Genomic DNA, 25,573 nt, shown 5'->3' with positions numbered 1-25,573 from the left:
TCATAATCATTAATTGCTCCTCTGACCTCAGCTGTACTGCCATTCAACCTCAGCTCTGTCTGCTACAGTAAAATTTTCATTTGCTTTTAATTCCATATTCTTCCTTCTTAAAATCAAATGTTCCATGGTAAATGAGTAAAAAATAGACTTTCAAGTGGGTGGAAATTCAATGGATGTGAGGCACTTGAACAGGGGAAAAAAACCCAAGTTTTTATAAATGCAAAAATTGATGCCACTTAGTTATGCTGCCTAAGAGATGATTAAAGTAATTGAAGTTGATCACAATTAGACCTTCAAATTAGTATTGCTTTGAACTGAAGCATTTTTATTTAAATTTGTCATTCATTATGCCTTTGCATGTGCTATTCATTGTCTGAGGACTGCATAATTTACCAAAAAGAGAACAAGTCGCTGAACATAATGGGCTAGACTTCTAACAATACCCTCGAATTTCACACCTGTAATTAATCACCCACTCTCAATTGCAGCCATAAATGTGTAAATACAAACATGTACCTGTGTGCCAGGCACAGGGACACAGAACCTTTCAGTGTTGTCCTGCATTAGATTTCAGGCACAAGAAATGAAGTACTTTCTTACAAGGGCCAAGTGAATTACTGTTCCATAGCATCAGGGTGGCAGAGGACTGAGAGCATGCTAGAATTAGTTTTAATTTTTTATGATAGAAATAACGAAGTACAAGGTTAGTGAAATACCTGTGGTGTAGGTTTGATTTATATACAGCTGTAAAGCAATTTTAGGGCCAGGTCTTTGTTCTGCTGAAGTTGAGTGTGAGTTCTGCCTTTAACTTAGCCAGAAGGAGTGGTTGGACTGGGGTCAGGAGTGGCCATGCATCCACCCCATGCTGCAGCCATGGGATACCAACTGCAAGGCATGAAAGGGTCTTGGGGGGCTCTGCAAACACGGGGCTCCCATGGAGGAACTTTCTATCTACAGCACCAGAAACTCTGGTATGATGGATGGCCTTCAGTGCTGTGAGAAACTGTTGGGGAGGGGCAAGGTGCGTTGGAGTACGTGGTACAATTGCAGACACAGTGATACCTCTTCTGAAACAGCAAATCTCATTTTGTGTGGAAGAAGTGGGGAATTCCACAGGGTGCTTAAAAACAGACAACAAACCACAATGAATAAAATACTGAAATAACATGTGTGTCTTTGGGGCTATCTGTCACTTTAAAATTCTGATGGAAGTAACTGGTCTAAAGTAAGATTTAGCTTTATAATTTGCTTTGGCACTTTTTACATGGTTTCCCTTTCCCCACTGCTAGGATTTTTAGCCTTCCCAAGCCACGTTTTCATTCATTTGGTTTTAATTCAGTCTTAGTTCAGTATCTTAATGCCAAAACAATTCCTCTGTGGGCAAAGAAGCGAGTGTGTAATGAAGGCACTGACTGGTCTTTCAGGCAGTGTTTGTACTAGTGGGAGAAGCAGCCAAAGGCTGTTCTGGGACCTGAAGGCCAGATGACCTGGCACAGCTTGTGTCCATGCAGCTAAATTCATTTACATCCCCAGACCAGGATGACCTCATCCAGACTTACTACTACAAATAGACCCTGGCTTGTCCTGCTTGGCCTTTTCTGCAGTTGTGCCTAAAACCTTGCCAGACGCTGATCTGTACGGGCAGTCACGTACAGACCTCCAGCTTTGCCCTGTCTGTGGCTGATGGCTGTGGGTCTCCCCGTACCAACCTGGGTCAGGTGTGTGCGGTACCTGGCACGGGTCTTCTCTGTGAACTCCCACCAGTTCTAAGTCTCAGGCTTTGTGATAGTATGGTTTCCAAAGCTGCATTAAGGTCTTCAGGCGTTGTACTTGTGCAGGTAGACTGATGGAAAAACCACAGGATTTATCATCTTCAATGAGTAAGTAGAGAATGAAATCAACTGAGGAGGAAAAAGCCTTTAAGTATCTCCAATAATGACAAATTAGAGAACTAGAAATATTGGCTCTCTTAATGTATACATGTTTTTATGAATTGTTTTCTTCTGAGATGTTTGTATATTTAAATGAAAGCTTTCACAATGGGACATGCAGGATAGCCAAACTCAGCACAGAACATTTTGTTGTCAGAGATTATAAGGTGATAAAATTGACGGTGCATTGTACAAAACTGTTCTGTTTATCAAACACTTATTTAACCAATCCACCCTTTGTCCAAAGAGCAAGATTTTCACACTTGAGCATCCTGTTGACTTGACTGGTCAAGCTGGTGAAGCAGAACAGTTGTGTCGTGGTGCTGATGCAGCTGGGCAGCATTTATTCCTTGGCCCTGCTGGGGATGGAGGGGGTGGTGGGATGTCTCTGTCCACACAGGGCTGTGCCCCCTTGAGTCTTGAAACTCCAAAGATGAAGACTCCAGCCGCTCTGAGCAGGGAACCTCTAGTGCTGAATCATCTTCACAGTGAAAATCCTGCCTTAGGTCCAGCTCTCCAGCTTCAGTGTGTGACTGCTGTTGGCTCGTCTGGGGACAGAGCCTGGCAGTGTCTTCCAGTAGCTTCCTCTTGGGCACTGGAGGGTGGCTATTAAAGCCCCTCTCAAACCTTCTCTTCTCCATCCTAAACGAGCCCAGATCCCTCAGCTTCTCCTCGTGCAGGGCACATGTATATGTTATTGGCAAAACATATCACTATGGTAAGCGTTTATTAAAATATTTTAAGAGGTAGGTTGATTTCTGACTACTCCTATGTGCATAAACCCCAAAGTATTAATGTTAGAACATACCTGAAAGGTTTGGGGTTTTCCTGTATTAAAATCTAAAATCACCTGATGATTTTAAATTATCGGGTGGTGCGTGCCTTAATCGCATGTTCTGTTAAAGAGCATTGACCTCCTACTGTTTGTGTAATGCCTTGTGAGTCCTTTAAAATGCAGCTGAGGGACGGTCATGCAGCATCTTGAAAGCTGCTCCAGGTTTTCATGTCTTGTTTGGGATTTATGGCAGAATTTATGCTGCATCAGATGTACTTAATATAGCTGAAAATAAAAGATGTTAGGCTCGTTTGTCATTCAGCAGTTACAGCTACATGCAAGACTACACAGGTGAGGTGATAAAGCCTCTCACAGCGACCTGCCGCAGCCTGTGCATGTCCTGCTTTGTGCTGTGCATGCATGTGATGGTCGTGTTTAGTTGTGTTGGTAGATCTCTAGGTCCTTGAAGAGTGGACTGGACATCAAAAACTTCTCCATTCCTTGACTTGCATGGCTCACTGTGCCACCAGGCCCTGAAAGAGTGCTGAATTGAGCTTGGGGGAGTCTTTTAGAAAATGCATTAGGTAAGAATGTCCTGCAGCCCTTTTCTGATCTATTTATGCTCTAGTTTTCGTAAGACCTACCGCAACTGGTAAAAATAACATGAAAGTGGCTTCATGTATGGTCTACTGACACGGCTTAACATGCGTGGCTTTCCCAGTCACAGGAAGCCCACTTGATTGAGGTAATTATTGACACATAAACAGGTAATGTTATGGACAGGTCTAATCGATGTTGCATGCTTGTTGCAGTGCTTACACTGTCAGTCGTGGTCATTATTTTATGAACTGCAGGCAGACAGCTTAGGTAGCAGAATATGTTTGTATTTATTGTGCGCATGCACATTTGCTTTTACAACACAAACAGGTAACTTCAGAACAAAGTATCTCTGATTTTTGAATGAATGAGTAATAGTTTCACTGGCTTAATTTTGCCTCTCTGTTTCCTGGCAGGTCAAGGCAACAGATGCAGATGCCGACCGGTTTGGTGAAATTGAGTATTTTCTTTACGATGGATTTCATTATTATGAAAAATCCAAAGCCTTCCAGATTGACCCACGTACTGGTCAGATCTGTGTGTCTCAAGACATTGACAGAGAAGAAGATCCAACCACTTATGATCTCTTAGTAAAAGCTACAGATGGGGTAAGTTTCATCTTTCCATGCTGCCAGATTTGTGAATGCACTTGTAAATTTGGATGTGGTGTGTACTTCTAAATGAGAATGTAATGAGTAGGTAAAAATTGCATGAATGTGCATTTCTTACCTCTACAGAACGCAGAAAGTGATATTTCATGAACCATAAATTTTGACCCAAACTGATAACATTGGCTGTGAAATCCCCAATTACTCCTAAACAAGGTGTTGAAACCTTTCTAGGATGTGTAAGTCCCTGCTGATTTTCTTCCTCCTCTTGGAACCAGTGGACTCCAGGTTACCTCTGCTTCCTGCTTTCAAGGTGACTGCAGCAGTAATAAACTTGTGCTAGAGCTGCGTGGCTCCTGTGCATGCCAGTGACTTTCCTGGATAAATTCCTTGTCCTTTCTAGCTAGCTGATGCCATTGCTGCTGCTGTGGCTGGGTACAGCCTCCCTGCAGCGGCATGTCTGAAATTTTTCCCACATTACAAGATCTGGTGCTTGGAAGTGGGTATTCATGGTACGGTGAGGGCAGGGTGGTAGTATGTGCCTGAAACAATCCATTTCAGATCTCTGGCAGGAAGGGCGAGGAGATGTTCATTGTGGTAGAAACACATTGAGATTTCTGGGTGTAAACACGTGGTCTATCTGATGCCAGGTGAAAAGAAAATTTGGGTAGCATGACCCCTGAAAAGACGGGAAGAAATTCCTGGGTTCATTTTGTTATGAAGGTATCCACAGGCTATTTGCAATCAGAGGCCCAGAAAGAGAGCAGCTGGTACTTTTCTTAATTATTTTCAGCTTAAGTGGTGAACTGTGAGGAGGCTGAAGAAGATTACTGGTTGTCTTTGAATACTAAAATAAACATAAGGACACTATTAAAAATGTTATTCAGGCTGCATTTTACAGCACAATTTGAGCTGAAAAACATTGAAATTAAGTTGTTTCAGGCTATACAATCTTTATTTCATACTTTGAATATTAACATTGCATTTAAGATACTGTCGTAGGTGTATCTAATACGAGTTTTTAAAAATGCAGTTGTGCTAGAAATATGGTATTTTTCATTAAAATGTGTGTACTTTTTGTTACTGTACACTGAAGAAACTTAGTGAACTTAAATAGCTGCAGTTGATGCTTGGTATTGTTGCATTTTGAGAATATAGAAGTTGAGGGTATATTTGTATGCTGTTGAATTTGGATATATGTGTAATAGCTAAGCAGTTCATCTGCTTTATTTCTTTAGCTGTCACTATTCAGTGTTTATTTCAGAGGCTACAGAAGCATTTTTTGGTATGAATGGTGCCTTTAGGAGTGTGCCTTTTCTTCCCCATAGATTTCTTTTGAGGATAAATGGTTATATAAGGATTTTTTTTGGTATGTTTTCTGACTCTATCTTATTTGAACATCTAATGATTTAAAAATGTAAGTCTTTTTTGTTACGACAGCATCTGTAATCTTTACAGCAGAAGTAAGTCCATGTGACCATTTTGGAATTTCTCTGATTTGTGATTTCTGTCTTCAGAATTCCTTTCTAGGCAAAATTTTGTAGCATGCACCTGAGTACAGACATCCAGGCCTCGAACAGTAAAGCAGTATTACAATGTATAACAGCAGAAAATTGTGTTCTGCTATACTTCATCACTTCATTTTTCCTCTCACTCATGTGGTTTGAAGCTGTTTAAATGTAAAAAACATACACATATCTGGAATATCAAGATCAGTGTCACTAACAGTGTACGTGAGAGCTGAATAATAGCACTGAAATTCTGACAAGTTTCTAAGATATCTGGTCTGGTCCAGAAGATTATTTTGAAAATGTGGGGAGGCAGGCAAAAAAGTTAACATGAAGAAAGCTTGATGCATTTTTTTGGTTACGTTATTTTGAGTGATAAATCTTACATCAGAAGTTAAAGGAAAACACCCAATGCATTGAAACTATAGAGTATTTCATTTTTAATTTGGTCTTAATTTAGGATCCTTGTGTTTTCAGAAATTCAGTAATGGGGAGAGGGGATCAATTTTTTATTGCCTCGTCTGTGACAAGCAGGACTTGCGCTTTTTACTGAAAGTCAGCATTTTGTAGATCCCATTGATTTATCTTCTAAAAATTTGCCTATCTGACACCTAAATACTAAAGCACCTAAATTCAATATTGGCTTTTTAAAATTTTCGCTAAACCTGAAGTTATGCTGAGCCACTCTGCAATTGAATTATAGTAGGCTATTTTATCTCCTGGCATTCTGCTGCTAGTTTTGATGGATTAAAGATGTTAGGTGTGGAGTTCAAAGCAGAGGCTATGATCAGGGGAGATGTGTGTGCAGAAAAGACAGAGGAAGAGTAAGGGTCACTGCTGACAAGGGGAGGGGGGGAAGAGAGATGAAAAGAAGATAACAAAGTTAATTAAAAGTGAGGAGGAAAAGAAAGTATTTTCCAGGTGGTGCTCAGTTTATCTTACAGCAAAACTATAGTTTCCTCCACCTGTCCATGCCTACTCCATTACATGGTTTCGGAACTTGTTGGTCACGTCTTTTACGTGTTATGCAGCAAGTGTAATGGGAGAACTGAAATAACACACAAAAGCCTGTGGGGAGGCAAGTGGAAAACAGATTCTGTTAAACTGGTGTTAAATACACATCCTGATTAAGTGGGGTTGAGGCTGATCATAATATTAGCATTGACCTTTCCAGTTGGCAGAGCTAGTTTTGGTCGCAAAGTCACTTCACGTACATATTTGGTACTCCTCTTTGAAATGCTTTTATATGAAAAGAAATCATGTAGTTAGGTTTATAGAAAGGTGTTTGCACGGAATTCCACAGCATCTGCATCTAGCCCTCTCCTTTGGTCTCTGAACTGCAGCAGACAGAGCTGTTCCAGTAGGGAGGGTAACTCCTGGGATTTGTGTGCCAGCTCTGCCTGGGACACCCCCTGCTCAAACCGCACCCTTGGTCACATCAGCTATATTTATGCACTTGTGACACATCAGAAACAGCCTCAGCAGGTGTTTGAGCAGTCTTTGAATTTACAGTCAGCTGAAAATTTCTTGTAATGATATTAAAATTGTAATTTTTTTCTCTCTCTGGAAAAAAAATCAGATTAATAATAAAATCAATCAGTAATCAAAGTATATGCATGCTTCCAAAGCAGTATAGGGGACAAAATTAGTGATTTTGTTTGTTCATTTGTTTTGAATATGTGCAAATTTGATCTGATACATTTTTAATTCTTCTGTTTGTGAAAACAAACAAAAAAGAGCCAATGTGACTGTAGTGGACACTCCATTGTGTGTTCTTCTCTATTTTCTTGGGGGTCTCCAAACTAACCATATATGTAAATTTGTGCTTCCTTTGTTTTGTGTTCTTCTGCCTTTAAGAGTCTTGATGTGAATTCATTTTCATCCAGGAAACCTTTTATTTTAACAGCACACACTTTTGCTGCTGTACAGTGGCAAATTTTATTGCTCTGTATCATGCATAATTCAATCATTTTGTTTATTCATTTGCATTTTTATGATGCCTGTCACTCCTCTTTTTCTTTCAACCAAATAAACAGTAATGACTGTGACTGCTAAAGAAAACCTGTTGTAATCCAGGGAAATTTTAATTGGACTAATGCTAATTTAAATTCTGTCTAGTAGCATCTGCACTACCTGCTTACACACGACAGTTGTCTGGCCTTCAAAGCCAAAATCTGAGTTTTGCAGTCTTGGGGTTGGTGCACAAATAGAAGCGTACAGGAGTGTCCAGCCTTGACTCTGGGAGCAGCTGGCCCATGCAGTTTTCTTCAAAACCTGGGGAAGACTGTATGACCTATGCTTGTAAGAGCTGCTACCAGGCATGGACCAATTCCAGCAATGCACATTTCTGAAGCTAACAGGACCTTGTGCTGGTGTACCCACTCTCTTCATCGGTGTGGTGAGAAGTTTCAAAAACTGCAGAGCACAGGCAGTGTGTTCTTCCACTTTGTCCCCCACCAGTATAAGGGGTGCCACAGACCAATCTCTGTGCCCTACTGATAGTCCAGAGGTTGGGTTTAGGGGGGTCGATGCCTTTTCCCTTTGCAGATTGGACTGCCTTGGTTTTGTTTTCTCCAAGTGAGGTTCTTGAATGCTGTGATAGGACTGCCCCTAATGGTGATTTGAAGACTGCCATATAATGGTGTTGGGAGGTAATTAAAATTCTTATTATCTTAATAATCAACTGGAGATGAGAAGAAGCATCCTTGTGTATATCTTCAATAGGAATGTTAGATCTTCAGTTTTTCAGCTGCTACATAATCATTGCAAAAGGTAAAATACCATTGGCAGGTCTATTAGTGACCCTCTTACTGCCTTTCAGCATAGAAAAATACTTTGTTCTTCATCACTTGCTTTTTTCTAAACTGTACTGCTTGTCCAATTTTCTCTTTTACACTGAAGCAATTGAAACACAGAGAGAAATACTCGACGCAGGAAAACCTTCTGGAGAGGTTAAGGCTTTTATAAGAATTGGTGATGTGTCTCCATTTTGACAGCATTATGACTGCAAGGTGACATGTCTTTTTAGGTTTGACAAAAAAGAAGAAAAAAGAAAATATGTCTTCATGTCAGATCTTGTATATCACAGTTTAGTTTGGAACAAAAAGTTGACAGCACAGTTCATTGACAAAAACATTGGAGGCTACCAGTGGTCCAAATCTTGATGGATTCTTAATCATTTTACAGCATCAAGACAAAGAAATACAGCTATTCAAAATAGCACCTTTTCTACTTACTAAGCTAAAGAGACTCATGCCAAAGGCAGGATTAATTTTCCTTTTTTTTTTTTTTGACACATGATAGAAGCATACTAATGGCTTTGGATTTTCACACAAGTTTGGTCCTGCAAAAAGTAAAGAAAATACTACTTGTGGCTATTTTGATTTGGTGGTAGTTTATGTCCCCTCTTTGTTCCACAGGGCACACAACTCTCAGGAGTCTGACAAAGAAGCCATTCTAATTGTGACTACTTGTGGCATCAAACAGCCCAACAGTCGTTAAAAATACTTTAATATTTGAGAAGGGGCTTGCAAAACGAAAAAACTATGGGTTTCTGTTGCTTGTAACATGTTTTGACAAATGTGATTTTCTATCAGCAACAGACTTGTTTAAATCAGCCTTCGTATTTTGGAAGATCTATGTTGTGCTTGCTCCTGAGTAGATAAATTACATCCATGTGGTTAGAAATAAAGCAGTTTGTCCCTTCCCATTTGGGATGATAGTTAAGAATTCTGATAGCCAGAGCAAGAAATGGGCCATTACCAGTTAATATTGTACTTGAGTTGTGTGTGGGGGATACACTGCTGCTTTTGAAAAAGAAGGTTCTGTCTCCATCATAGAATTTGGTCTGTCTTCTGAGAGATTAGGTTCCCCCATATACTTAGAATTAATCAATTTCCAAAGACTTTCCAGTCTTTATGTAACTCTGTAGGATAAATATGAATTGGTTGGAGTGTGGTGTTAGGGTTTTTTTTAATGTCTGTTTAGCAATAATGAACCTTGGAAGAAGTAATTTAACTTCATGAGAAGTTCTCATGAGTTTTTGCAGTTTGGTTTCATGCTGTTAGAACCATCTTTTTAGATGGTTTTTATTCTTGACCTCGCTTCTCCCTTGGCCCTCTTAGAAATGTTTCTGATTCTGTCCTAAAGTACTTGATAGCCACAGAGCATCTTCTGACAGTGAACAGAGCACATGGGCCTCCCTTTTAGCTCCTGTGCAGGGGTTTCTTTCCTGTGGAAACCAAGGTATTGGGGAAGAAACTCTCTCCAAGGTGGGGTTGGGGTGTCAGTAGTGAGCCCACTAGATCTGCATTCTCCACTTGTCCCTATCAGCAGAGGGTTTCATGGCTGCTTCCGTTTTGAGGCTGATGGTAGCACAGTACCCTGCTGCCATGGTTTAACCCCAGCCAGCAGCTAAGCACCATGCAGCTGCTTGCCCGCTTCCCCCTGCTTGGTTGGGGGAGAGAATTGGAAGGGTAAAAGTGAGAGAACGGATGGTTAAAGGCAGCGTAATAGGTAAAGCAAAAGCCATGCACACAAGCAAAGCAGAACAAGGAATTCATTCAGCACTTCCCGTTGGCAGGCAGGTGTTCAGCCATCTCCAGGAAAGTGGGGCTCCATCACAGTAATGGTTGCTTGGGAAGACAAATGCCATCACTCCAAATGTGCTCCCCTTCCTCCTCCTCCTCCTCCCAGCTTTGTATGCTGAGTGTGATGTCATATGGTCTGGAATATCCCCTTGGTCAGTTGAGGTCAGCTTGCTCATGGGGTGAGAGACAGAAAAGGCCTCGTGTTGCTCAGCAGTGACTAAAACATCCCTGTGTTATCAACATTGTTTTCAGCACAAATCCAAAACATAGCCTCATACTAACTATCATGAAGAAAATTAACTCTATCCCAGCCAAAACCAGCATGCCTTCACAGTCCTAGTCCCCAGGTATGTGTCCTGACTGCTGGCTGCCTCCATAGCAATGTAAGCCCTGGACACATGCCATGCCTTATATTCTTCAGAAGAAAACCCAAGCACAGCAGGAGCATGTGGGCCAGATCTCCTAGTCTGAGAGTGAAACAGACACACGATACACAAGGTCATCTTTAATTTTCCACATACTTGAGCCTTCATGGGAATGTCACTGTCACTCAACAGAGGTGATATTACTACATGGAAGAAAAAACCCAAAACAGAACAAGGCAAAAATCCCAATGGAAATGTGGAAGAGAATGCTGGTAGTACTTTTTGGCCAAAAGTAAGTCTGAAATTGTGGACATAATAAGCAAACCCTCAGAAGTAGTTTTGGGGTGATTGTTATGCTGCAGGGCAAGCCTAAAGGAATAGTAGTCAGTCTGAATCATTGGATAGTCTCATGAAGGTCAAGTTTAAAAACAATTGACATGAACAATTAGGTTGCTGAAATATGCAACCTAGTTTGTTTTTTTTTATATCATAGCTACTGTGACTGCAAGATGAAGTTTGGGCTAGCTCAGCATAGCTTGGCATGTGTATGCACCAACATCTGATCTGTGTCAGCAGTTTCTGTAAGTGACTGATGGGTGCAAGCACAGCGTGCTCAGCATGACTTTGAGCACAGTATACTTCCTCTGTGTCTTCATGTACTGCGTACAGCACATGCAGGCTATACATCACATCTTTTGCTTTGTGCCTCTATTGCACATGTCAGTGCCACAGCATTCACTGTTAGATGTGTGCAGTGGAGCTGCTTTTAAAAATGTTTGTAGTTACAGCTGTAAATTAAGTTTGGAAATACGAACCCTTCCAAACTGATGGACAGAGTCTGCAGAGAATATGAGGTAGCATCTCTAAGAAGTAAATTGCCATTTGTTTCACTCATGGCCCTGTGGGGTCTACACTTCAGCACCCTCAGAATTGTGTTTTTTTCCAGGTTGTCACAAATTCAGTACTTTGCCATTGCAAATTGTGATTTTGCTGTAGCACAGTTTGGTAAGCCAGCTTGCAGTTGCTCCTTGGTTCTCTGGTTCCACTGCAGAGCAAGGTTGAAGGTGGTCCCCTGGCTGCCCATGTAGTATTCCAGTGGGGTCTTGGTGGGCACCTGGAGCAGGAACTTCAACTGTGTGGAGAGCAGCGCAGCAGCTGAGCTGGGGTAGCGAAGAGATGTGCCAAACCTGCGACCAAGGCCTGGCGCTTTTCCTAGCTCTTTGTGTAGGGAAAAGAAACAAAAGCAGAGCAGTTGAGCCAAACCCCCTAGAAAGCATGGTCAGACCTCTTTCCCTGCAAAATCACAAATGCACTGGAAATAATTTTATGTAATCGGTTACGAATTTTGTATTGACAAATTGTTTCAGCTATGTGCTTCAGTTGAATTTACAGTGTTCCAACTCAGTGTACACAAAGTGAAGGTATGGGCATGTAGACAAACACATGTACATATATATGCACACACTCACACACATATATACACAAATAAAATATGCATCTATGAACACAGACACACACTGCATGAACAGAACTGCTTGAACCTGCCAGAGTGATAAATTGAGGATAGGTCTTGCAGATAGCAGCTGACAGGTAGCTTTTGGCTGTCCTGCACTGCTCTGCTCTCAGTCTGGGTTCTTAATAGTTGAAAAAGCCGGATATTTGCTGTTATGATGGTTATACTTTTAAAAACTGGAAGACTGGTAGATAGAAAGTTATTTTGTTTTACTGAAGCACTGGTCACCTGAGGGGCATGTATTTCTGGGGCAGAAAACCCTGACTTCTATCTGTGAAGGAAAAAGTGGTGTGTAGGTGATTACAGTAAAACCAAGTGTGGTTAGACTAGCAAGGATGTGATATGCGTAGTGCTCATTAGTATTAACAAAAATAACTTTGTGTTCAGGCCTCACAATTGTAAGAAGTTGAACTTCTTTGTGTACTTAGCCCACTGGTGGTGTTCTGAGCATGTAGCTTGCCTAAATGCAGTATTTTGAGGTACTACAGATAGGGTAAGTTGGTTTTAACAGACATTTTCAATATTGTTGTAGCATGTTCTGTTTCCTAATGATGGGCTGAAGCCAGATTTGTATCATTTTATTGTGTACACTTTTAAAATTGACCTTGGTTTTTGCTTTTATCTTTCTAATTTATCCAACAGGGTGGATTGAGTGCCCAAGCTTTTGTTCGCATCGAGATAGAAGATATTAATGATAATCAACCTGTTTTTGAGCAAGCCGTGTATGTGGCGAGCATCAGTAGTCACACACAGCCAGGAACAGAGATCATCAATGTTGTTGCCACAGACAGAGATTCGGGAATATATGGCATTGTCACATATGAACTAGTCCCGGGAGAATTTTCTTCTTTTTTCACAGTGGATACATCCACAGGTACTCTGATTCAGAAAGACTATAATTATACAACATGTATTTTTGGCTTGATGATGCTTTTTTGCTTTTATTTGGAGTCCTGTCATACAGTTGAAACATATTCTGCTGGAAAATGATTCTAGAGGAAGGAGGAGGATTTAGGTTTTATGTGAAGCATTTGCTTTCACTGGAATAAACAGGAGAATGGGGAACAGAGTACATGCCAATGCAATACAGGACAAGCAGTATGCTGCATCCACTATTTTCAGCTATAAATCTATTCATCATTGTAGGAAATAATCAAAGCATTATTTTTTACAGTAATATCTGAATTCCTGAAATTTTTAGGTCTTACTCTTGAGGAGCAATAAACGACTTTTCAAGTTGCCCTTTTGTTTAATCTCTCTGTTTCTGTCCCAGTCTTCTTTCTGCACGCTATGCTAGAATAAGGCCCTGTTCTGCTCATAGTCTTACGATATCCAGCTGCCTTCCTGTTTGACTCAATGATTGGCTTCGTAAGTGGCTTTTTCTGCCTTTTACTTCCTGATATGATTCTTCATCCTTCTGGTTTCTGGAGAGAGGTTCAGTGAAGGAGTGATGACAAGAGCAAGAAAACAATGATGGCGAAAGGAAATCTGGGTGAAATTTTTTGATGACAGGTTGAATTTCACAGATTGAATTACCTTTCCCACGGCCATAAAGCAGCCCCTGTAGTCTGCTTTTCTAGCCTTAAAATAGTTACTAACTTCAGCTGGAAAGCACACGAGCAGCGTATCTACAAATGTCCATGGTGTCTTTCAGGGAGTGGTTAACTAAACTGCAGCTACCATTTTACTTGAGAGCCAGCCCTTGCACATGAATGTACCCTGTTCAGCAGTTTTGCTTTGTGATGGTCGTGGCACAGGGGACTATTTTATATGTTTTAAGAATTTTTTTGGGCTGTTGCACATCTGTATGTATTAGCTGTTTGGTGTATGAAATGTCACAAGGATCTGTTCTTTCAAAATAGTGCCTATTTTCACTTTCTTACACAGTCCCCAAAATATGAACAGAAGAAACTAATCTTAGGAAGTCAGTCCGCTTGTCTTGGCTATTTCAGAATTTATTTAACAATGGACTTTTAATTGCCTGTCAAATCAGATTCTGTGGGGCATAACTGATGCCAAGAATACATAGCTCGATCAAAAATTAGGGAACTGGATCTCCACAGGCATTGAACTGGTCATTTTAACAGTGCCCCAGGCAGGCTTGTCAGGGGAGCCCCTGTGGATCATGCTAGCAGCACTGGCTTTGCAGCAGTCCTCTCTTCTGAAAGGCTTCTTCCTCGAATTGTGACCTTTTGGCCTTTTTTTCTAGTTTTGGCATATAAGTTACTATTATCTTGCAGATTCATCATGGTATTTTATCAAAGGCAGACCAAATTCAGGGTGAAGTTGCTTTAGGTCACTATTGCTGACATTTCATGATGAGAAGAGCATTTAGGTCAGAGACACTCTTCCCAACGTTATAATGCTTGGAATCTGATTACACTCCTGGGCAATTCAGGACGTCAAGACTGTGTCTAATTTTAACTTACTAATATTAATGGTGTGTGGGATTTTTATTCCCTGAAGATTACATGTTTTCCTTTCATATTCTTCCACGTCTGCCTACAGTAGTGCTTATGCTCCATCACTGATGAACAGAATGATTTTTAAGCTCTTGGCAAAAATAAACATTAGAAACAAAACAAACATTAAAACTGCCAATTTGTCACACTGAAATCTTGCAATTGTTGCATGTTAAATAGCTGCAAAAGCTGTTCAGTGTTCAGAGGAAGATGAAACAAGTGGCTTGGTATTAGGTCACAGAGATTTTGAGCTCTTTCTCCTTCTTGTTAGGACTGACATTTCCCAGTTTTCATTGTGATAAAGCTGTCTTCATGTGCTCTGATACATGGCCTGATTTAGATGTGGCTTTCTGAAGGTTACATGAGTGACTTTATCTAGTTGTGAGCTGTATTTTGTGAACAGAGGGCAATGGACAAGTCTGACAAGAAATAAGAATTCTTCAGGAGGTGGATCCCCAAACCTGTAAGCCAAACGATCGTAATACAGTTTTGGTCTTTGGTTTTCTGATCTTCTGGGTGTGCAGTCTGTTAGTGATGAGTTCTGCAGTTCTTCCAATTTGCAGTATGGCATATTCTGGTTGGGCTGCTCTTTTGATTATTAGAGGACCTAAAAGGAGGCTCAGCAGTGGTGGTGCTGATAAAGCATTTATAAATGAGGAATGAAAATCAGTGCATTAATCTCTTTGACTTACGTTCATTGCAGTCCTTAGCATTATACCTGTAAGTGGACAGAGATATTTTCAATAGTATGAGCTTTAAGTTAATCAGTAGCTAACAGTTTGTCACATTAAAATCATATGCAGGCTGATGCTGTTCTCCATGGCATATGTAATTTCTTTTTTATGGCATCTAGATTGTGATTTTGAATGTTTATCTTACTGTAGTTTTCTTCAGGGATGTTTTTGGAGTGCTGTACTTAAAATACTCACTAAAGATTAACTTTTTATTCCCCTATCCCCTTTTTCATCTTTAAAAGAGGAATTGATAAAATAATAAAAAGTGCAACCCGAATCCTTCACTACTATGCCTTGCTTCTGGCTGTTGTTTCGTTAAAACAATTGTATGGATGAATCAAGAAAGCTTTTGGCTTTGCATAGCAAGCTGTGTTCACAACACAGGATATCATACCAGCTGGTCAACCGCTGACTGTATAGCATATATCAGTGGTGCTTTTGATATATAGATACTATGAGGATGAGCCACATCCAAGCTCCTTGAAGGGCTCCATCTTTTGTTTCAGGCACTGTGACATGTGGATGTGCAGATAAATTCAATGAGAGTAGGAAGGAAGAGCCTTTCACAGAGCAGACAGATACTCCGTTAAAAAGTTTTTTGAATTCTAAACAAGTCTTTATTTATATTTACTGTATCTATTAGTTACATTTGTTTCCTATTTTAGCTTTTAGGTAGTGCATTTATTGTTTGTGATATGCTCTTTTAATAACTCTTAAATAACATTTATTGCATTTCCCTTTGATAAAAAAATTGAAATGAAATATTTTGTTTGATTGATGGTAGACTGTCCACAAAAAAAACCACTTTAAGAACTGTGTAACTAAAAAAATATATGGATAGGGAACTCTAAACCAGTTCCTGTGCTAGTTCGTGACTCTTGCTATCGTTTGTTTCTAGTGTTAGTGTAAACAACATCTTGGCTTCATTATGTTTCCTTTTGTAGATATCTGATCCATGCATGATCTATGAACAGCACTCGTGAATTGATTAGAACAGAGCAAGTTGAAACGCTCTTCTGGCTAAGAAACTGTTTGAGCTATGTTTGTTTATTTTCCCATCATTACCCAACAAGCTATCTGAAAAACAGTATATTTATAGTTATGGCTCAGCAGGTAATTAAGAATGTAAGTCACAGAAGACAATCACAAGTGTGACTGAAAACCTATGCAGTGCTTAACTTTAAAGCTTTGGGATTAATAATTGAATTTCTAAACTTTCATTAAGTTACAAGCTTTAATATTTTCTTTCACCCAAGGGCATATAATTCATTTTTCCATTGATCTTAGTGATAACCTTCTTGAGAGCTGGATAAAAAGATGGTTATCATCTTACTGTAGCCCTGGTTCAGGGAAGCTCTTTCAAATCAACAAAGTTAATATTTTTTGAAAATTATTTTGGGGCAGTGTGACTTCGTGTCGGTTTTCAGGTAAATGGCCTGTTCATATTTTTAGAACAAGTGCCCTACCTAGTCACTGTGTGCAGAGAAAAACTCTTATCAAAGCTAAGTCAAAGGCAGCAGCCATTGGTTTCTGGTCATTTGAAGGTATTAGTGATTTAAACGTAGTATGAAAAGGCTGTAGGGAAAGTAGCATTCACACAATGTACATTACAGCAGTATAAGCATTTAACTGAGCTGCTCTGTTTCTTTTGCCTGTAAAAGATATTTAGGCTTGTGTTTCTGTGACTCCTGCCTAAATCAGATGCTTGAAACAGAGGCTATGACATTCCTCCTTTGTATTTTACTGAGAATATTTCTGTGAGTGTGGTGGTTGGACCCTGGCTGGATGCCGGGTGCCCCCCCAAGCCACCCTGTCACTGCCCTCCTCTGCTGGACAGGGGAGAGAAAATACAATGAAAGGCTCGTGGGTCGAGATAAGGGCAGGGAGATCACTCAGCAATTGCTGTCATGGGCAAAAGAGACTCGGTTTAGGGAAATAATTTACTTTATTGCCAATCAAATTATGGTAGGGTAATGAGAAATAAAACCCAAACTTAAAACCCCTTCCCCACACTCCTCCCTTTTTCCAAGCTCAGTTTCACTCCCAATTTCTCTACCTCCTCTCACCCAGTGGCACAGGGGGATGAGGAGCAGGGGCTGCGGTCACCTCATCACACATCTCTGCTGCTCCTTCTTCCTCATGCTCTTCCCCTGCTCCAGCGTGGGGTCCTCCTGAGGCAGACAGTCCTCCATGAACTTCTCCAACATGAGTCATTCCCGTGGGCTGCTGTTCTTCACAAACTGCTCCAGCGTGGGTGCCTTGTGGGGCCACAAGTCCCGCCAGCAAACCCGCCCCAGCCCAGGCTCCTCTCTCCATGGGGCCACGGGTCACAGCCTCCTTTGGGCATCCACCTGCTCCAGCGTTAACCCCCACGGGCTGGGGGTGGGATCTGCTCCAGCGTGGGGTCCCCACGGGCTGCGGGTGGGATCTGCTCCAGCGTTAACCCCCACGGGCTGAGGGCACAGCCGGCCTCCCCATGGGCTTCCCCTGGGGCTGCAGGGGAGCCTCTGCTCTGGCCCTGGAGCACCCCCTGCCCCTCCCCCTGTGCCGGCCTGGGGGGCTGCAGGGCTGCTCCGCTCACATATTCTCACTCCTCTCCTGCTGCTGTGCGGAAACTTTTTCTCCCCATTCTCAAACATGGTATCCCAGAGGTGCTACCACCATCACTGACAAACTGTTTTGTCACCACCCAGCGGTGGGTCTGTCTCGGAGCCCCCTGGCATTGGCTCCATCGCACATGGGGGAAGCTTCTAGCAGCTTCTCACAGAGCCACCCCTGTAGCCCCCCTGCTACCAAAGCCTTGCTGCACAAACCCAATACATTGAGGAATTCGGAGGTCTTTGCGTTGACTTGAAGATACTTCGATCAACTTTGTCATAATACCATCTGTTACTTATTTATGCCAAAAAATACATATTGAGTACAACAGACAAGTCTTATTACAAGAGCTGTTTAGTAGTTTAGCGTTAATATTTTTTTTGTCAGCACAGAAGTACAGCTTCTGCAAAATGAGCATTGTTTTGAGGACGTCTTGATTTGCTGAAAAAATAATTTCCTCCAAGATTAATTCTGATTTCTTAAGTGAATAGCATAGTGTATCATGTGACTAAAATGTCCTGTAAGAGTTGTAGAGCAGTCTGGGAGCTTAGTCCGTTGGAGAAGGATAAAAGGAGGGATACAACTGAGGACATGCAAATTTAAGAATATAAGAATTATTAACTTAATCAGCCAAAAGGCAGATTCAAGTCCAGCATCTTATCTCTTTAACAGTGTCTGGTAATGGATACAAAAAGAGAGGTGAAGTGTAGCGCTTGTACGGAACAGTCCCCCCACTGACATTTTTTCTTTGTTTTGGCAGTGTGCAATTTAGTGCTGTACTACTTCCATTACTGTACTGTGGCACCATATGTAAATGTGATTTTATGTCAAACTGACTTAAAATAAACTTTTTGATTTAATCCAGAGCACCAGAATAGATTCATTCCAGTTAAGGATGTTGACAAGTTTTGTTTTATTGAAGAAAATGGAAATGTTGTTGTTCAACAGTCACATCTTAGGACGTTTTCATTGCATGAAAAGGTTTTGCTCTGTTTTTATTACAATACAGGTTGGAAACAAAAGTTAAAATACCAAAATTTCATTTTGGGGAAAAACAAAAATCTAAACTTTGCTTAACTCCATGTATTATACAATGTTTAATATATAGCAGATTGTAATATGCATCAAAGTGAAATGGGGATGCATCCTTTCTAAAGAAAACAAGGCCATTTTTATGATGATTAATGATGTTTTCCTGTAGTATTGTAGGAAAAAAATGGTTTATTTTTAAACTACTTCTGGCATTTTCATACAGCATGTAGTACATTTGCTAAACATATGAAGAGGTTCACATAAATAACATTTAAAATTAGGAGTGTTTTGTTTTGGAACATTTTGAGGCCACTTGTTTTTTTTAAACTGCAGTTTCTTCAATTACTATTTTTCTGATCTTTCATACAAATTGATAGCATATTCAGAATGCTGCAGATCAGAGGAAGATGTCTGAGACACTGGTTTAGCTCACTAAGTTTTCACTTTCTAAGAGTTTGGAGTTAAGTCACAAAGGAAAAATTAGTGGTCTCAGTCGAGTAATTTGTGAACCTTTACCTTCAGTGAGGTCTTATCTAATGAGAAATCTAACATGAAGAATACAGGAAACGGTATATTCTCCTTGAAGCACACAGAATTTGCTGTAGTAAGTGTGAGAAGACAGATTTTGGCCCTGAAAGAAAGCCGTGTAGCAAAACAGCATGGAAAAATATGCGTAGTACCAGCTCTTAATGGACCTTTTTTTTTTCTTTAATGAATACAATCCAATAGAATCAACCATCTACGAAGAGAAAAATTCCTACAAGCTATCTGCCAAAAACTCAACCACGCGACAGTGGGGTGACAGGCGTACGTGAGATTCATTGTGCATGACACAGCGCAAAGTATTTACAAAAATGCTGTAGCCCATCCCCCTTCCCTGTAGTTAAGTCAATGACAGATCTTGGAAACAGAAGAACCCACCAGATGAGACAAAGAGTGAGCTGCCATAGCATTGCACAGATGCTGTGGGCTGGTAACCAGAAAAATGGAGAAAAATTGTGGAAAAATTATGCCCAAACCTCCCAATTTGGAGGAGAGGAATAATGTGAGATTTGTAAAGTTCAGACAATCAGGACTTTCTCTTTGACAGAGACTGCGTGAGTCTTAAGAACAGATGTACTTAATGTACTTCATGTTCTCAGTTAAACTAAAGGAAAGAAGAAAGCGGCAGGTTACACAAAGAGTTCAGACAGCCTTGGCAAAATGCCTTCACGCTGTTGGACTGGTAAAATGAATATAGTAGGGGAGCGCATGTAGTAGAAAATCAGTTCGTAAGTATTTAAGATGAGCACCTGGAATGTTTCGTAATGCTCTTAATATAAGAACAGCAAATATATCTGATTGGGCTGATACTAGGCTTCATTCTATAGCTGAGCTGGAAACATGCATCTTTTGGTACAGCACCTTCAAAGAAATATCATCTCCGATTACCTTGGCAGTTGAGTTTTTTTAACAGGTTTTGCATTGAGCTATTTTTGGATCAGCAGGCTGGCGGCTTGACTGAAAAGGTCCTGGATTAAAAAGATGTTTTTTGAAAACTTCAATAAGCCAGGCAAGCAAAGGTGACCTGGTGGGGTGGGGTGGCAGTACTGGAGCTGTGTGGATTGTGTGGGGAAGGCTCTGCCTTTGTCTTTGAAAATGCAGCAGTTCACCAGGCCACTGTCCTGCCCAGTATTGCTTTGATTCTTGATGTGAGGTTTTTTAAAGCCCCTGTTTTATGTGGAAGTGTTCTTTGGATGCAATCAGACAACAAACATACTCTGAGCTACTATTATGTCAGATAAAAGGAAACAAAACAAGGCAGAAACAGAGGAGATTTCTCTGCCATAGCAAATTACGTCTCTTTGCTTATATGCTGGTTTACTGACAAATTACCATGGCGGTTTTGGTTTGTGGGTTTTTTTTTTTGTTAGGGAAGAATTACTTCAACATGTAGTAGTACAATATAGAAATAGCTACATCAAAGTAATAGTTGTTTTTTTTGTACTAAGTTTAGTTTTGATGTCCTTTGAGTCATAAAACCTTTGTTGTGCTAACATTAGGGTTGTACTAAGCAAAAATCCCCAAACCCAAACCCTAGTCCTGTCCCAGGAGGTTTGTAGTAGGTTGACACAGTGAGACAGCAGTGGATTGACATGATAATCAGTTGGTTCAGTATCTCCAGGTTTCTTTCAAGATGTGCTGTAGAAAAGAAGAGTTTTTGAGGAGCTGCATTTTAGGTTTGACAGTATTCTGAAGAATATGTAGCAAAAATAAATTTGTTGACAGTTTAGGGGGGGTTCAATTGAAATTTAAAATGGGAGGAAAAGGATCAAGCAAAATGTTTCATTTGACTTGAACATTAAAAATAAAGGAAATGAAGCAATAGTTTTGAAATGCAAGCAAGAAAGTGAATTCCCTAACCATTTAGCGATTGCTGTGGTCACCAGAAAGACCTGGTGGAGTTCTTTGTTTGCTTTGAGAAACATTGGATCTGTGTGCCTTCTGCTTGATGTTGTAATCACCTGATTAAAGTTGGGAGTTGCAGGACGTGTTTTTTTTTACCCTATTAATATTTCTTTAAGCATTTTGGGCAAAGTGGAGCTGCTTTCCAGCTCAGGATAGCCACATGTACTGGGGGCTTCATAGCTAAAGCAGTGCCATTTCTTGCTAAATGAGAAGTGTGAGAGCGTTTTGTTGCCTGCAACTCATTCAGAGTGCTACTGCCTGGCTTGTAGCTGGTGGGGCACGTTCAGCTTGCTTTGCTTGCTCTCTTCATTGAGAGCTTGTTCAATGAAACACTCATTTTTGAACCAATGATGGGGTTTGGAAAGCTCTGAATCCAGCTTGAGACCTTTCTTTGATGGGCTCTTACTGTTGCTCTGAAAAATTTGCCTTCTTTAATCTCTCAGCTTCTCAAAATGATTGGAAAAAAGCATTACGAGTTTCTTTTATCTGTCTGCAGCTTTTCATGGAATTCATGAGCATTTTTTAGGATTGTCCAGCACCTGAGGACTTTTTACAGAAGATAATTTATAAATAAGTTTTTCCTCTACAAAATAAACAACCATCATGCTAATTTGATTTGTAGTGAACTTTGAACCATGCATTGAGTGCACCACTGAAATCTTAATATTACCTCTAATTTAAGTTCCTAAAATTTTTTTAAATAAAGAATTTTAAATTTTGGTGGTGTTTTGATAGCAGTTAGGCCAGGCACTTGATTCAAAAAGTTGGTAATGTAAATAAAAGTACCACCTTACATTTTTAAGTCCAGCCCTCTAGCTCACTACTTCAAGTTGCAGAATTGTTTAACCTTTTAATGGCTAGATGGCAGATAGGAAGGCTGAAAGAGGCTGGCTTGACATGTTCCTTCACCTGCCCCTGAGCACTGGGAGGCATGTGGCCTCCTAAACTAGCAAACTGTAGTCTCCAGAGACAAAGTAAGTTTGCATCCCGAATAGTCCATTGCAAGACATTGTCTGAAAGCACTTGTGTAACAGAAAACTGAGCCTAGATGATGCAAAATCATTCTAGTACTAGGCTCGTTCCCACTGTTGCCCAACATTAGAGGCTGATGCTCAGGTGGGTATTCTGCTTGTGAATAATGGAACTTCCTTAATTAGAAATTAGTATTTTGTGTATTGATGAGTACTACTTAGCTCACTAAAATTGTCTGTAACCCATAGTATTTAAAAAAAACGTTGTGCTTGTGGGAGAGCCTCACTGTTAAAACTGTGTACATTAGCTAATAGATCCAGGTAGTGGTTTCTTACATTGCTAATTACCAACCTTGGCAAATTTGGATGAAGTGCTCTGGAATAGACTTCCATATGCTAAGCAAAGTCTTGTGATTAAGCACAGTAATTAAAGTTATTAAACCAGCTCTTTGAACAGTGCATTTGGCAGTGTTACCATCAAGATGGTTACCATCAAGAATGCAGCTTCACTAAAAAAGGTGCATTTTAGGTACAGTAAATTGCTAAAACTGGAACCTAAACACGATGCTAAGATTAGAGCATAGGCAATGAGTTAGATAAATAGAAATGTCAAGCAGAAACACTATTATTCTTCACTAGAACAATGATGAGTTTAATGTTAATGCAAGTCCTCACCTAACTGCATCCACCTCCCGGCGAATGACCCTGTCTATGCTCATCTTCAAAATTTTTCCAGCATAAAAAGCAAACAAATATGTGCATCTGCACTGAGAAGATGGCATGCTGGGCTGGGCGAGACATCCTCTGAGTGTATCGGGGGTCAGCACAGACCTACACAGTATTAACAGTAGGTCCAGCGGCCAGCTTGAAGGTGAATTGGGGTGATGAACCATGCGTACCTTTTTGCCATCTGCTTACTGTCTGAGCTGTGTTTCAGATCATGCCAGCTGACCCCCTCCTAGGGTATTTGCTGAAGAAATACTGCTATCGTTTAAAGTTGTTAGGGTGTTCAGTGTTGTGGTCTTAGGGAACACTACTGATGTAGTGTTGTGGATTTTTATTCCTCTTGCCATGTTTTAAAGTTGCTTTTTTATTTCATGAACAATGAGAAAATACTAGAAGCTGTTTACATGAGTACACATTTCTATGCAATCCAAACTTTGTTACCGAAGTTAGCACATCCTGATTTTTATCTTTGCCTCTGCAATGTTTGACTAGTGGAAAATGTTTTGTATACCTGTGAAAGTCTATAAATGTAGGGCTGGTTTTTGCTTTGCTTACCTGAGGACCCTGTGGAAAAGCAGGTATGTTTTCAAAGTGGTTAGCTCGGATTATGTGTGGAAATCCTATTGGGGTAACCAGTGTTATTTCTGTCACACAAAAAGTGCTTTTGATGAGTGGACCTACTTTGGTGATGTATGCTGTTGTAATGTTAGAACTGAACAAAGGATCATGAAGATGATCAGAACTACATTTTAAAAGAATCGCTGTATGCAAGTGCCTGTCTCCTGCCTTTAACTCTTGAGAAACAGCACTTAGCAGCTAACCCACCTGTGGAGTAGGATGCATCTCCACATCAATAACAAAAAAAACCCATGAGAAACTTTGTCATAGCCAGAGGATGGCGGGTGCCATAGAGTCGTGTCTTTCACTGATGTGTTTGCACATTCTGGGTGGATAGGGGCTTTATTTACCTTTTGTTGTTGGTAGGCACGAAGTGGAGAGCAAGAACTTCTTGGAAGTTAATGCCCTAGCATGTACAGTGAGTGAGGCAGTATGAAACAGATCAGAGTTGTCAGTCATGATTTCACCCTTCATTAGCACTAGCTCTCACGGTACATTGAATCCCCAAAACTGTTGTAACGATTTATGCTGGCCAGTGAGCTCAGATCGTTCTGCAGCAAAGCATCATAAATTTCAACGTGACTGGGCTGAGCTGACGTCCCCTGGAGCAGAGCTGTTCCCAAACTACAGCCTGCAGTGACAGTTGCTAACATGCAACCAGCATTGCAGGTTCTGTCTAAAATGTGATGCAAATCGTGATAGGCAATGTCTGCATCATCTTCCTGATTCATAAAGGTTGGACTCTGCAGTCAGTTACACCCGTGCAGATCTAGTCAAGAAAATGAGACTGCCAAGTTGTGAGGTGGATGTTCATACTTCACTTGGTATGTAATTATGATTGTTCACCTGCGAAGCAGAATTGATTCCAGCTCTCTTGTGCAGAATGTAGAATTACCAGAGGGAAGATCTTCAGTGCACTGCAGTAATATAAACAATTAAAAAGGGAATTAAGTGTTATTTAAGGCAGCAGGTAAGACCATCCATTTATATAGGGAGCCAAGCTGTAGGAAAGAAGGTGGCATTTTTAATGCAGTGATTTCTTAAAGTGGAACCAAATTTGTGTCTGTGGTGTTCCCTGCTGGGAACAAGCGTTCCTTGTCTTTTAAGTTTGCCAAAGCCACGAACTGCATGCTGCAGAAGACTATGGGAATAACAACAATAAGCCTCTGTCTTTTCCTGATTACAGAACAGGAAAGAAGGGAAAACTGTGACTCTCTTCAGCCTGTTACTTAGCCAGGCATGCTTCTGTTGAGTTTCTCACACCGAATGTGTGACTTACACAGCTAGTTCCTGCTGTGTGCTTCTTGCAGATAGCCCCATTTCTGCCTTTGCGATGTGGCGCTGGGGATCTCCTGCACCGTGCTTCAGTGGATCAGGTACACCTAGCCCGCTCTGAGGTGTGCTGGCAGCTGCTTTCGACACAGGCAGTCACGACTGTTTTAGTCAGTCCAGTGTTTTTACCTAACCATATAGAACGTAGGATCCCAGGTGTGCTTGCTTCTACAGCTGCTTTCCTGTCTATATAGTGCCAAAACAGAGTCTAGTGTGGTGTGTTCCCCAACGTACGGTAGAACTGTCTCACATGTCTGTGTAAATTATAGATCAGCAGACACAATGCTACTGCCCAGTCCTACAAATGCTGAAAGGAACAGAATGTACGTAATTAAAAGTTGACCCGGGTTGTACAGTTTTCTGCATACTACAGTTTTGAGGCTGGAAGGAACCACACGGAAGACACGTAATTTTTACTTGGAATCTGCCACTGTTCTTAGGGCATCACTGGTCCTGCAAGAGGAGGCAGAGTTGGTGAGATGTACTTGCCTATTCTCCTCCCTCCCTTGGGCACAGCAAAAGAATGAAGAGAGAAAGCAAAATCTTTTATCCGTTTCCTTTTCTGTCTGCTTTCTATAGCTGAACTGGCATGGACTGTGCTGTAATCCGTCCAGGTCACCAGAGAATGGATTTTGGTTCGAAATATTTCTGTTCCACCGGGTCTTCAGAGTTCCTGGAGTGGAGTACTGTTTGCTCCGATGTTCTGGAGTCATTAGTTACTGCTTTGAGAGAGTTTCAATGTGATGCTTTTTCTGTACTTTTCCCA

General features: G+C 40.8%; 1 protein-coding gene across 1 annotated transcript in view; it reads left to right on the top strand.

Moving 5' to 3' along the window:
• Positions 1 to 2,616: 2,616 nt before the first annotated feature.
• DCHS2 (dachsous cadherin-related 2) overlaps positions 2,617 to 25,573 on the top strand; it is a 73,012-nt gene continuing 50,055 nt past the window's right edge. Inside the window, exons 1-3 of the mRNA XM_027779988.2 lie at positions 2,617 to 2,649; positions 3,720 to 3,911; positions 12,529 to 12,760. Coding sequence (XP_027635789.2) covers positions 2,617 to 2,649; positions 3,720 to 3,911; positions 12,529 to 12,760 — 457 coding nt within the window. The remainder of the gene's footprint in view (positions 2,650 to 3,719; positions 3,912 to 12,528; positions 12,761 to 25,573) is intronic.

This window comes from Falco peregrinus, chromosome 2, assembly GCF_023634155.1.
Source record: "Falco peregrinus isolate bFalPer1 chromosome 2, bFalPer1.pri, whole genome shotgun sequence".
Taxonomy (NCBI): domain Eukaryota; kingdom Metazoa; phylum Chordata; class Aves; order Falconiformes; family Falconidae; genus Falco; species Falco peregrinus.
The sequence above is the reverse complement of the archived record's forward strand: the minus strand, read 5'-3'. Positions and strand labels throughout refer to the sequence as shown.